The 12,806-nt window shown below is 45.5% G+C and overlaps 1 protein-coding gene across 8 annotated transcripts in view; it reads left to right on the top strand.

Moving 5' to 3' along the window:
- Positions 1-9,395, top strand: part of LOC105184995 (leucine-rich repeat-containing protein let-4) — a 102,914-nt gene extending 93,519 nt beyond the window's left edge. For all 8 annotated transcript variants that reach the window (XM_011144168.3, XM_019842236.2, XM_025302044.1 and 5 more), the window contains 7 exons: positions 254-849; positions 2,347-2,569; positions 2,853-2,992; positions 3,290-3,442; positions 4,786-4,966; positions 5,132-5,271; positions 5,650-9,395. In XM_011144168.3, the coding sequence (XP_011142470.1) occupies positions 489-849; positions 2,347-2,569; positions 2,853-2,992; positions 3,290-3,442; positions 4,786-4,966; positions 5,132-5,271; positions 5,650-5,918 (1,467 nt within the window). In that variant the 5' untranslated portion in view covers positions 254-488 and the 3' untranslated portion in view covers positions 5,919-9,395. The remainder of the gene's footprint in view (positions 1-253; positions 850-2,346; positions 2,570-2,852; positions 2,993-3,289; positions 3,443-4,785; positions 4,967-5,131; positions 5,272-5,649) is intronic.
- Positions 9,396-12,806: the final 3,411 nt, after the last annotated feature.

Here is a 12,806-nt window from a genome sequence, read left to right as displayed (position 1 = left end):
ATGCGCGCGTAGCGTAGCGTATTTTTCGGCGTTACAAGCAAAAATGTAAAAAAAATGTCGCGACGAGCGCGTCCGAGTGGGAATGGGGCAGACGCTACATTTTCTCACAGCTATTGTTGAATAAAAAGTTACCCGACACCACTAAGGTATATTCCTGTCGGACCCGCGTCCCGCGTTCTCCCGACTAACCCGACTAACTGCGCGTTCCGCAGCTCCCCGCGAGAGAAACTTATCGAGTGCCGTTTGCTTGCAGACTCGGTGTACTGGTACACCGTGGCAGAGCGAACAATGGATATGAGAAGAGCGGAGGCTAAGTAGCAGGCTGCAGCTACAGGAACGGAGACGGCGCGAGAGGCGTGCGGCCGACAGAAAGCGAGAGTGGTGTGCGCCAGGAGGACAGGCGGTACGGCGGAGGGCGAACGAAAGGTACGGGAGGGTCGAGCGTTGTGACGAAGTCGCGGGGGACGAAGTGTGGAGCCGCACGAAAAATGAGGGAGCACGGTCTGCTGGTTGTGTGGCGGTCGGTGTGGTTGCTCTGCCTAGTGCTGGCGACCAGCTCGGCGCAAACATCGCAGCTCTGCCCAACCCCCACCGAGATCTCGCCCTGTTTCTGCAGCGTGAAGAAGGCCGGCCTGGATATCGTGTGCGAGACCACTGACATGTCACATATCTCCAAGGCCATGACCGTGCTCAAGGGAAAGTCGAACGCCGTGATATTCTACCTTAGGCTTAGGCACAATAACCTGCCCAAGCTGCAGGGATACGTGTTCCTCGGGCTCAACATACACCACCTCACTATTCACAACAGCAGCCTCGCGGTGCTCGAGGAATCCTCTCTTAGTTCCCTCGGTAAGTGTATGGATAATACTTGGAGGATCGAGATGGGGGATCGAGAGACGCGATGTATGCTGTTTTTCATAGATATATTCTGTTTCTTCGGGAGAAAGAGATGAGAATTTTACTGAACGCGCGGTAACTCGCATCTAATTTGTGCTTCATTGATCAAGCGAATAAAATTCGCAGCTCTGATCCAATTAGCTCATAAGCGCCCACATTGTTGCGCCGAAAGATTGTTGAATGCAAGATTAATGCGTGTAATAATGAGCGACTGTTCGCCCAACGCGAAAGAATCGCGGTTTTCCAAGTAGTCTGACAATGACCGCGGCGCGGCGCGGCGCGCATATTCCGAATGGAGTTACACTCCGGAGTTTACAATAGCAGCGCAAATAGAAAAACGCGGATTCTCCCGGTGATTGAACCCGCGCGCATATCAACGCCGCCCCATTCAAGCCCATAATTTCAAAGCTCGCGTTGCCTCTGCGGCGCGGTAAAAAGAGAAGAAAAAAGAAAACATCTCACGCTGCCACCTCATGCGCGGCGCGGCCGCGTGGTAACATTTTTTACGGCGCAGAACAGCAGCTGTCTTCTGGCGTCAAAAGATTTTCATGGAAGATTTAGGATCAGTTTTTATATTAAAGCCAACATTGAAGCACTCAGTCTGTCACGCGAGGTCCGCGTTAAAGTCGACTGCAAATTTAACCCGGCTTTAAATCTCTTACGAAGCCCCGGAGCTTTAGAGCCGCGACGCCGCCTTTGCGGCCACGCAGATTCGGAATAAATTACTGTAAGGGACTGGAAAATACGTTCTTTTTACACCTGCCGTATTCAAGATACGTGGAGATAAACGCGTCGCGTGGTTGCCCCGCACTGGAGAAAACCTTAATGAGAATGCAGCTCTACGAGCCATCTCGACGAGACATCGCTCGGTCGCATTAACTCGCAGCGTCGAAAGGACATTACACATGGAAAATGTTATTTTCCTACTTGGAGCTTGGAGCTCCCGTCGCGTTTTACGGCGGCTTGGCTGATTGTAAGCAAAGCAGCAAGACGGATTCGAAGCACCGTGCCATTAACTGATGCGGTAAACGTCGTCACGCGATGCGAAACAGCTTTGTTGAATTTCGAAATTACGTTCATTCTCGCTCACTTCAATAAGATACTGCGACTTTCGTTACCGTTGTGTAAGATAATATTCACGTAGCTGCATGCTTCACAGAGATTAATCGACACGGCGCGTCACGATAATCTAAATTCTACCAGGACACAAGAAACGCATACTTAATACGCAAATTTATGCTTAAGAGTAGCGTCAGCTGCCGGAACAGACACGACGACATCACAGGATGTAATTTCGTCAATGTAGGATACATATTCGAAGTTACTCAATGAAATTCGAGAAATCTCCTCGAACAATGTCAGTCGGCTGAACTTACTGAAAGTCATGTATACACGATCGCGGATGTAAGCATAACAACCGCTAGAATTGAATAATTCACTTCCTTGCAGGAACGGAATTGACACAGCTGGATCTCTCCCAAAATTCACTGACTTCCGTCCCATCCTTCGCATTACGAGACCTCCACCATCTTCTGATTTTGAATTTGAATCGTAATAAAATCACAGCCATCCACGGCAAGGCTTTCGAAGGTCTCGACACACTCGAAATTCTCACTCTTTACGAGAACAAGATCACTAACATAGAGGCAGATGCGTTCCAAGGACTCGACAAGTAAGTCGCTCCCACCGGCTAAAGATCAAAGAGAAAATTCGGGACGGAGTTGAAACGTTCGATTTTTGCGCGACCACAAGGACTCGAGGCTCGCAAAGTTTGTTCATTTGCACGGCTAATAGTTCGTTTGATAAATTGCATCTCGTGACCTGGCGGGGTCCGTTAACATTCTTGATTGCCTCAAAGTCTCAACGTGTTGAACTTAAAGCAGACCTCCCGATGTTTTAATCTAATTCTAAGGATGCTCCTCACCATCGCGCTTTTGTTTTCTTTTTAATATTAGCCGGAAACTCAAGAGACTCAATTTAGGCGGAAACGAGCTCACGAGGATTCCAACTCAGGCATTATCTTCGTTAGATTTGCTGAAGAAATTAGAAATGCAAGAGAATCATATATCGAGCATACAAGAAGGAGATTTCGCAGGTGAGGCTCAAAAATCTATCCTGCTACGTGTACTTGAAATACACTTTTTAAAAAAGCTGCGTTAATATCACTTGACTCAAGCATTCAAAATTATTTGGACTTGTTCGATGTTTACCTACCTACCTACCTACCTACAGAATCATTGTGTGATTTCGACCGAATCTACATTCTTTAATCCCATACACATCTACTCGCTCTACATGTAAATAACAAATGCTTTTAACGGACGCGTACGTAACGGACGTTCCGTAGAGTTAGATGGAATGGGCTCATCGATAAAACGTTTCACCCTTTCAGGATTGAAAGCACTCGATTCATTAGGATTGGCGCACAATCACCTCCGTGAGGTCCCAGCGCGTGTATTCTCCCACTTGACGCAATTAAACTCTTTGGAACTCGACGGAAATCAAATTACCCACGTGGATCCCAATGCGTTTATAGGTCTTGAGGGTGAGTGTAATCACAATTAGATACAGCTGTTGAAAACTGTCGACTACGGATACACAAATTACCCTGAAGTTGCACTTGAATTATTTCAATATTACTTTTCTCTCTTTTCCCCTGTTCGGCATCTTCCCGAAAATGGGACACTCGAAGACACGTCCAACGCGATCTCTCACGAGAAATTTCACTGATAATACTTTACATGTATCTTCCAAGTAATAATTCGCGAGCTTCTTCGCAACGTCGGCAAAGTATTCCGGTGCATCAAAGTGTCTCGGGTTTGACGCAGCCGCGGAAATCGTACGGCCTTGTGTTCAATTTACCATGAAATTCTTGCGGTTTTTGCAGATCACGTTCTGCTTTATTTATCGTTGCGAGCACCGCAGCTACTTAGCATTTAAATTTACCGCGTGCCACGACTGCCTGCCGGTGATGCAATCGGCTCCTTTGGGTACGGGTACAAACGAACGAACGACACTTTACTACCCTCTGTGTTCCGTTGCGTCCGTTGCGAACATGAATACAATTATCTAGACGGTATTTTGACAAAGCATTGTTTTTCGGGTGAACAAACGGCTTCGGTGCTGTCGACGATTTGATAAAAGGTCGTTAATTTCAATAAAATAAGGCCATGGGAACGCTATTGTAAACACAAACGTTAATTAAACATCCATATTTTTTTTATTTTAATAAAACAACAATAAAATGTTTTATCTTTCAAAAATAACGTCCCTTTTATATTTTTCCCGCGAATTATTGGCTCGAAATTAATTATACATTTGATTGTAAATAATAAGAAACCGTCATTACTCCGGAAAGTTCTTTATATATTGTCACGATAATTAAATAAATCTTCCATCGGCCCTCGAAGCTTCCCAGTTTACACGTAAATATTATCTCGCGGTGCTTAAAGATTCCACTTGAAGCTTTCGAATCGAGCACTCGACCGACCCACGCTTGTGTAAATTTTGTCCCGATTGGTTCCCGCTCTTGCGAGCAACTTGATTCGATCACGGCTGCCTACAATCGTCCTGGAGAAGCTCATCTGAGTGTGTCGCAACTTATGAGCGTTATTATCAATGTTCTTCACGTAACGAAGCTGTCTGCTGTGATCTAGATTGTCGTCACTCTTTTTGATATGCGTATTCCTTGCACGAATGTTCATCAATTACGTTATTCGTGCCGTCAAGCGACGGAATCGATCAACTTATATCACGAGGAACTAATAACCAAGAGATTTTAACGAGGGAATTCTAATAGCGTCGCGTGCGATTCGCCTTATGCGCCCGAATTATCTGCATTATTTCCAGCGAGTTCCTCCTCGTAATTGTCCCGCTCGCTCGTTTCAGATAATCTGCAGTATTTGCGACTGGGAGATAATAATTTGCATTCGGTACCGAGCGACGCTCTGCGACGCTTGCATCGCTTACGACACCTGGACTTGCGATCGAACAACATCACTATACTTCCGGAGGACGCTTTCACGGGCTACGGAGATTCCATCACATTCCTCAATCTACAGAAAAATCTGTAATACATCTTTCTTCGTGAACGCCGCGCGACTTTCGTCCGTAGAGAAATCGTTGAAACAAATCGATCGGTCTTGCGCACCTATGGGGGCGCACCTCCTAGCATTCGGCAGCAACGATCGATGAATCGCGCATTAATGTAAACATAATTACTCTACTTTTTCAGGATTAAAGTGCTCCCACCCCTGGTATTCGAGAACCTCAATTCGCTAGAAACCTTGAGTTTGCAAAACAATAAACTCACACACATCTCGGAAGAAGTCACAGAGAACATCGTCGACACTCTACGCCATATCGATATAACGGGTAACGTATCTCCTCCCTGCCTCCTAACGCCAACACTAACGTAACTTTCTCCGCATACACAACGCGCGATATATAATCCCCTTAATTTTCTCTATCCGGATCGCACCGTTAGATTCCCGCTGCCGAAGCTCACGCCGAACAAAATATATCGCAGAGAAGTCGCTGATACGTATATATTTCCTTCAGCGCGTAAAAGTCCTTCCTGTTAAATAGCGGAACTAATGACCGAATGAAATAATCGTTGCCTAATGAAAGCGTTCGTTAACTGGCCGCTGAGCGCGCCGACGTTCCAACGAGAGCGGACCTACGCGAATTTCCGTTTGGCCGCGTTTGGCGTTCATTTGATTTCCTTATCGTTCCGTTTCCCTATGCGCGCAGATAACCCTCTGATTTGCAACTGCGAGCTACGGTGGTACTCCGTGTGGCTCGGGAATCTGCGCGACAAGGACGACGAAATGATGTCGAAGAAGCGGACGGTCTGCATGATGGCCACGGAACACCGCGAGTACTCCGTGCAGAATATCCCGCTCGAGAGGATGGGCTGTGTGGGCAAGAATGCTGGGAGGATCTCGTCGGCGTCTGTCGCGTGTAAGGTGTACGTTGACGCGACGCTACCGCTGATAGTCATCGCTGCCGTTTTAGCGTAATCCCGCGGGAGGAGCGCGACGTTCGCGATTGGAGGAGTGCGCCATCGACTTTTCGTTTCAACGCGGAGACGAGACGCTTAAGGATGCGCGCGCTCAGCGTCAACGTTTTCACAGAGCGCCACGACAGGCCACGCGGCCAATCTTTGACGAATCTCGCCGCTCGTCACTTTGACAAAGAGAGTTCGCGATTGTCCGAGAAGAAGCAAATTGCCTCGCTATGTTTCTTTCGCTATTTATTTCCCGAGGTAATCGTGACGCGATAGCGGAGACGCGTCACGATTCCACGTACGACAGACCGCGCTCGTCCACGTGGAAGCAGACTTCCTTCTGCGGAGATCGACGCGGCTCTGTCACGCGTATCATCTCTTGCGCGGCGCAACTCGGCAACGTGGCCTGTCGTCAAAACACAGACAGAGGACAGAGGAGAGCTACGACACGAAAAGTCGGTGCGTTATCGTGATGTCAGTTCGTCACGATTGATCGAATGCCTTGAGGCTCGTAGGAGATCTTGGCGTTCGACGCCAATTGATATGAAAAAGCCCTCGAGCATCGTTGCGCGAAACGTCATCATTGAACGAATTGTTATTGTTCGGCGCGACGGCGAGGAATGACTGATTGATTCCTCCGCCGTTCGAGAGAGGTTGCTTTTTTTGATTTTTCTTCTTTTGCCGGGAGACGTACAGGAACTGATTTCCGTCTCGTGCGCGTAGAGGTACGTTTCAGCGTACAGTAGACGGTTGCTTTCTCTCTCGTGCAGACGTGCGCCGCGCGTGTTCATGCGATGCGACCGCGCATGGACAATCAGACGTGACGCGTGGTAATCGCGACAATCGACTTTTTGACAACCGAGTGCTTTAAATCCTTCCGCGGAAGCTTCCGCGGTATTTACTTTATTTACTTTACGCAGTTCGATCATCGGAAGATCACTCGATTCGATTAATCTTCAGCAGCACCCGCGCGCACCCGATCGCGTATTTTATTGGCCTTTTATTGGCCGGACAGTTCACCGTGATATTTGGATTTTAATCGAATCGACAACAATCCCGAATCTCTCTGAGACGACGCGCTCTCTGTCTTGCGAAATCACACTCGACACTCAGCGACGCGAATTCACTTACTTTCCGCGGCGAAATGCGCTTAAAAAGGTTCAACGTCCGCACAGCTAGATAGATACACATAGGTTTATTCGCCGCATTTTCGATCGAGCCCGTGGAACATGCGAGTCGCGCGAGTATAATGAGTCATGTCAGTGAACAAAGTTAATCACCGTGGTAAGTCGCCTCGCGACAAAGCGTACCATAAGCGATCCTTTCTATTGTGCCGCGTGTCGAAATGATAATCACAGACGTAGAGCACGGCCGGCCGCTAAGCGCAATGACGAGCGACGAGTGTAGGTGGCGCGCGCACACACACATACACACACACACACACACACACACACACACACACACACACACACACACACACACACACACACACACACACACACGCTTGCTGCGACGGCGGATTTACTGCTGATGAAATCACTGTTATTAATGGGACTCTCAGATGCTCTACGATCGAATCGGAGACGATGATAATCGCGACCGACCATACGGTGAACTGTTTTTCATCGGAGCCACTTCCATCTAACCGAGAACAGCAATAGAGCAAACATATCCCCAATCGTACGTATGCAATCGTTATTCAGCAATAAAATGTCGCTCACTCGCGCAGTTCGATAGTATAGAGTCTGAGAGAATCCACCAGGATCGAGCGTCGATCGCACGATCGACCGGTGGACCGAAGAGTGCTCGTTCGCGCGAAAAGCGCGCGAGTTTTCTTCACCGGAACGTTACATATCAACATCGTTGCCAATTATTTCGTGGTTATCTGTTAAGCTCTCGGCGCAAGACGTAGTATACTCATTAGCGGATTTGAGCGACCGGAAGTCAGCCGCCACTGGGCGATTTCGGCTCGCTCGTCATATACATATCAATACGTTCCTGTTGAACACGGATGCTGCAGATCGTCGGCAGATATTCCGAGATGCTCGCGCCTCCTCTCCCGCCCCGCTCTCGCACGTCGCGATCTTCTGAGATTTTTCAATCTCGTTGTATATTATCCTGCGCACTTGTCGCAAAATCGGCAATTTTATCGACCGTGGAGACCGGCATTATGTGACTTTCTCTGTTGAATTATTAAATATGTAATATCTGCAAAAAATTTCTCTGGAGAAACCTACGAGAGACAGTTAAGTCAGGAACCACATGTACAGGAAGAACATGAAAAGTGAATGACACGTTCGTTGGTGACACTCGTGAGAGAAGCCTCTCGTGGGCTTTTCTGCCGGACTGTCTCTGCGCAGTACTCGCTAACATCTTGAGATCGCCACAATACTTAACTAGATTTGCAAAGGCGCGATCGCACGAAATGAGATAACGACTGCTGATGACACGTAATATACTCTCGACAGGAAACCGACACTTGTTAAAGCCGGTAGGAGCACAAACGCGGCTGTTCGGACGTCTCGTTGCAGCCGCTCTACGAGCTTTACTCGCGGGCTACTTCGTCGCCGACGTTCACGTGCGTGAACTCAAATTACATCGTCGTCTCACGAGAGGAAGCGTATGCAACGCACGTGTCCGTCACAATCGCGATGCACGAGACGCGAGCGGTCCGGGGATGCATAATTTCTCCCGCGCTCATGATATATGGTATATATATATATATATATATATATTATTTCCTCCGTTCTCAACACACGATGAATAATGATTCGCGTTCACACATCCGGAAGATCGCGACGTGCGAAAATAAAATAGGTTGCGCGCGCTTCGCTTCGATGCACTGTCAGCGAACGCGTCAGCGACGATGCATCGGGCGAAGAGACGCGCTTCTCAGCGGAGGTTGAGAGCCTGCAGCGCGAGAGATCGATCGTAGAAGAGGCGTTCACGGGACGTAGTGCTGATCACAGTGCTAACGTGGAAAGTAACATGTGTTTTGCTATTCGATACGTATAATAAGGATAATGTAGAATTAAGCCTAAGGCATTATCGTAAGACATGCCGCGTGGTGGCATATCAACCGGTACGCGTTGTATGGCGCGCCGAGCTTGACTCTTCGGAAGAGGATCTCGAAGCTATCGATTTCGTCGAGGATGTTTTAGTCCTTTCGTTGTCGCGCTTGGTTTCGTCTTAATTTGTAACTCGGTACCCTGTTTCGTCGACGACCCATCACGGAGAATTTGTGAACGAGTGAAAATAAGTTCTGTGTAGCGTTAAACGGTAGGACGCTTGGGAGAAGAAATTATATTCAATGCAAAGTAACCCCTCTGTTGTTTTAGCGGCATATTTCGTAGATTGTAAATTGCGCATATTGAAAGAAAAAATCATCAGGAGATATCATAGAATCGATAGAGTAGGTTGTTTGATTCGCGAGCGGAGACATTCTCCTTCAAATGTGCGAGCAACGGTGCGCGGCGGTATCACGTACACACATACACATATCATTTATACGCCCAAATCTACTTGTAAGATAAACTGATTAATTAAGTCCAATTAAGGCTTGACGAAGCTATAACGACTAAAGATCGTATACATATCGTGAACGTATGAGATTTAAGAGAATTTATTTGTTAACATATACATACATATATATATATATATATATATACATATATGTACGTTGCATAATATAATATATATATATATATATTATTATGCATTATTACGATCATAAAAGATATATATTATATACCTATATCTTATATACATATATATATATATATACATATACGCATTGAATGTTTTTTTCTAAGAAGTTACGTCGTTAACAATACTAAACTGCCGAGCATATACCGCCGTTCTTTAGATTGCTTTCTGATTGATTTCTCCTAGATCTAGAATATGCGGCTTTCATGTCTTGATTGTACTTTGATACGTATGGTTTATCGTTGATTGTAACAGAACAATTTAGTAATTTCAGTAAGCGCGTATCGATAAGTTGAGAGGAAATCAAAGATACGCCGAATGCGATCCTCTGCAGGCCCTACATTTAGCTTAGGATTCGTACGAGGCATATCTCTGTATATTCAATTTCAATTAAATCTTATTGTCCTTTCTTGTGCTTGAGTGCAAAAAAATAATTCACAAGCGTATGCTCACTTCAAGTACAACGTACGATTGTGATTATTCCGTTGAATGGGGGAACGGAAGTGTGTGAACGGCAGTAAGTTGCAAGAAAAGAAGTTAATAGACTTGAAAGTAAAACTAGCGAACTAGCATAATCACCTGAGTCAGAAGTTCGGCATATGTCTTTGCTACCGTGGCGAAGCAGCGTAAGAACGCATCCGAAATGTTATGCAAATAATATCGCGAAGGAAACTCCTAGCCAAGACCAGCTTCCCCTAAGTTCCAGCGTTGTTCCAGCGAATTATTTCTCGGCATTGTTCCCGACGACGCGGGCATTCGCGTCGATCCAACAGCTCGCATGCGCGCGGGGAACTTTATTCGCCAAAGAACTTTTGGCTCGGGCGTTAGAACGTATCTTTAGGCGGTTTTTAGAACGACAAGAGCAGAGGAACGGGAACGCACAGTTTGCGCGATTCTAATCCTTTCGTTGCGGAGCATCGCAGCGGCGCCGGCGCGCTGATAAGATGCCGCGCGTCTCTCTCGATTACCCGAAGCATCTGATCGTACAACGGACGCGCACAGAACCTGACGCCGAATCCGTTGGAGAATTCAAACTCGCGACTCGTCGAATCACGTACGTAAAGGATCGATACACGAGCGACCTCCGTCGCGAGGGCGAACACGGCGCCGAACGATGGCAGCTCCATCGAGCGCCGATCAGCTAAACACAGCCGCGTTGCAGCGAAAGGGTTGGGGATCGGCGAACGTCGGGCCCACAGAACCATATCAAGACATATCGCTGAAAGCCGGCGTTAAGCTCGTCGGGCGCGCTATTTATTATTACTAATTATTATAAGCGGATATTTTTGTACAGCGTCTTACAATGTGGTCGGATCGTTGCCGGCGCACCCGACGGGCGTACCCGGCGTCGTAATTACTTCGTATAATAGCGCGCGATACCCTGAACGCGAACGCGTACGCATCCCTGATACACTCGTGCGTGTCCAGCGGGACACGTGAGCGAACGATGGTCCCAGATCGCAGACCGCGCAGATGGCAGCCGCGCGTCTGAGGGACGACAAACGGAGCTTAACTCCCGATCGAAGGATGTAACTTTATAATCTCGGTGCTCGCCCATATGTCGCTTCTTCGCACGACTCGAGGAACCTCGTAATTCTGTGTTAACACGCACCCACGCACACGCGTACGAACACATGAGCACGCATTACATACGCCTACACACAGCAAGAGCCGAACACGAGACGTTGATCTAGTATGAAATGTTCTATCCCCTTTCTTCATTGTCTTCTCTTTATGTAACGAAGAATCGTGACTATTATGTATATTATATAAAAAGACTAAAGTTCGTGTAAAATTAGGAGATGAAAATTAGTTATTGATTCAATATATACATACAGACACACACACACACACCCACTAAATACTTTTAAACGCGAGATATGTTATACACGAACAAATACACGCACACGCGAGACTAAATCACGCCTAATGTTACATCGATGTTATAAATATAAATATAAATATATATATATAAATATATATATATGGTTATTACGCGACACACCTACACAAACTTCGTCTGTATATGTCTATACATAATGTTACATGTATATGATCATATTATGATAATTATTACGTGATATGTACGTATTATGAAACATTTTTCTCGTATCGGCCCGCAACTCGGTCGTTTACTCAGATTCTAATGTCTATATGTCATTGTTTATTATGTCGTTAATAATTAACGTGTATATGTGAAACTTTCAAATGAATAAAATTCACATAAGCAAAAGCATCCTCCATTTGTTATTTCATGTCTCTTATTTCTTCAAATTAATGCGCAGAATTTCGAACGAATCAACAAATGTTTCAATAAATATTTCAATACATATATATATATATATCAATATATACATCAATATATATATATATATATGTATATGTATATATATATCTTTCGCTGCTATTTTCAATAAGCCACCTTGTAATTTCAACAAGATAAGATATCCAAGTTAGCGGTCTATCGGCACATTGCTATCGAATTAGAAAAGATGCGTGGGTGGGATAATATATCGAAATTCTTCCATGGCAATCAATACGAGATATGTGCATCGATAAGCGAACACGATAACGTTAATCAATGTCGACTGCAGCCAGACCACGATTCTAGATTCAGCGAAATGTTCCACGTTCTGTCAATCGCACTGTATCGCGTAGTAAGTCTGGCACGCGACCAACAATATCAGAGATGATTTGGATGTTGGTAAAGAGATTTATGTGCTGTTGGAAGTACTTGCGGTTTTCGATATATTCTGCTGTTCCAAATTTCAGTACCTTGGTCAAAGGCGTGTGTGAGTCAAACTAATAAAAATTACCAAATTAAAAGACACGGGCAAATCTATATACTAATAAAGTATCCGATTAAATCTGGTGTTTCTTTTTTACTTCGTGAACATTGGCGTTGTTGGACTTCATTAACGATAAGTGCACTCCATATGTTTTTTAGAGTATATTTAAAATAAAATTTTTTCTATATCCACCGCATAAGTGTATATATTTAATTTGGACCGTCTCGTGCTCAAAATTATATAAATCAAAGATTTATTTCTTTTAAGTAATTTCCTTTGTGTGTATGCGCGACATCAGATTTGTCTAGTTTTTCTCTCTTATCAGATAAACATCGGGAAACATTCGATTCATGGGGTTTAAAATTGACATTTATTTGTTCTATTTCCAATACTTACACATTGTTCCA

This window comes from Harpegnathos saltator, unplaced genomic scaffold, assembly GCF_003227715.2.
Source record: "Harpegnathos saltator strain DR-91 unplaced genomic scaffold, Hsal_v8.6 scaffold467, whole genome shotgun sequence".
NCBI lineage: Eukaryota > Metazoa > Arthropoda > Insecta > Hymenoptera > Formicidae > Harpegnathos > Harpegnathos saltator.
This window is presented reverse-complemented; position numbering and strand designations above follow the sequence as displayed.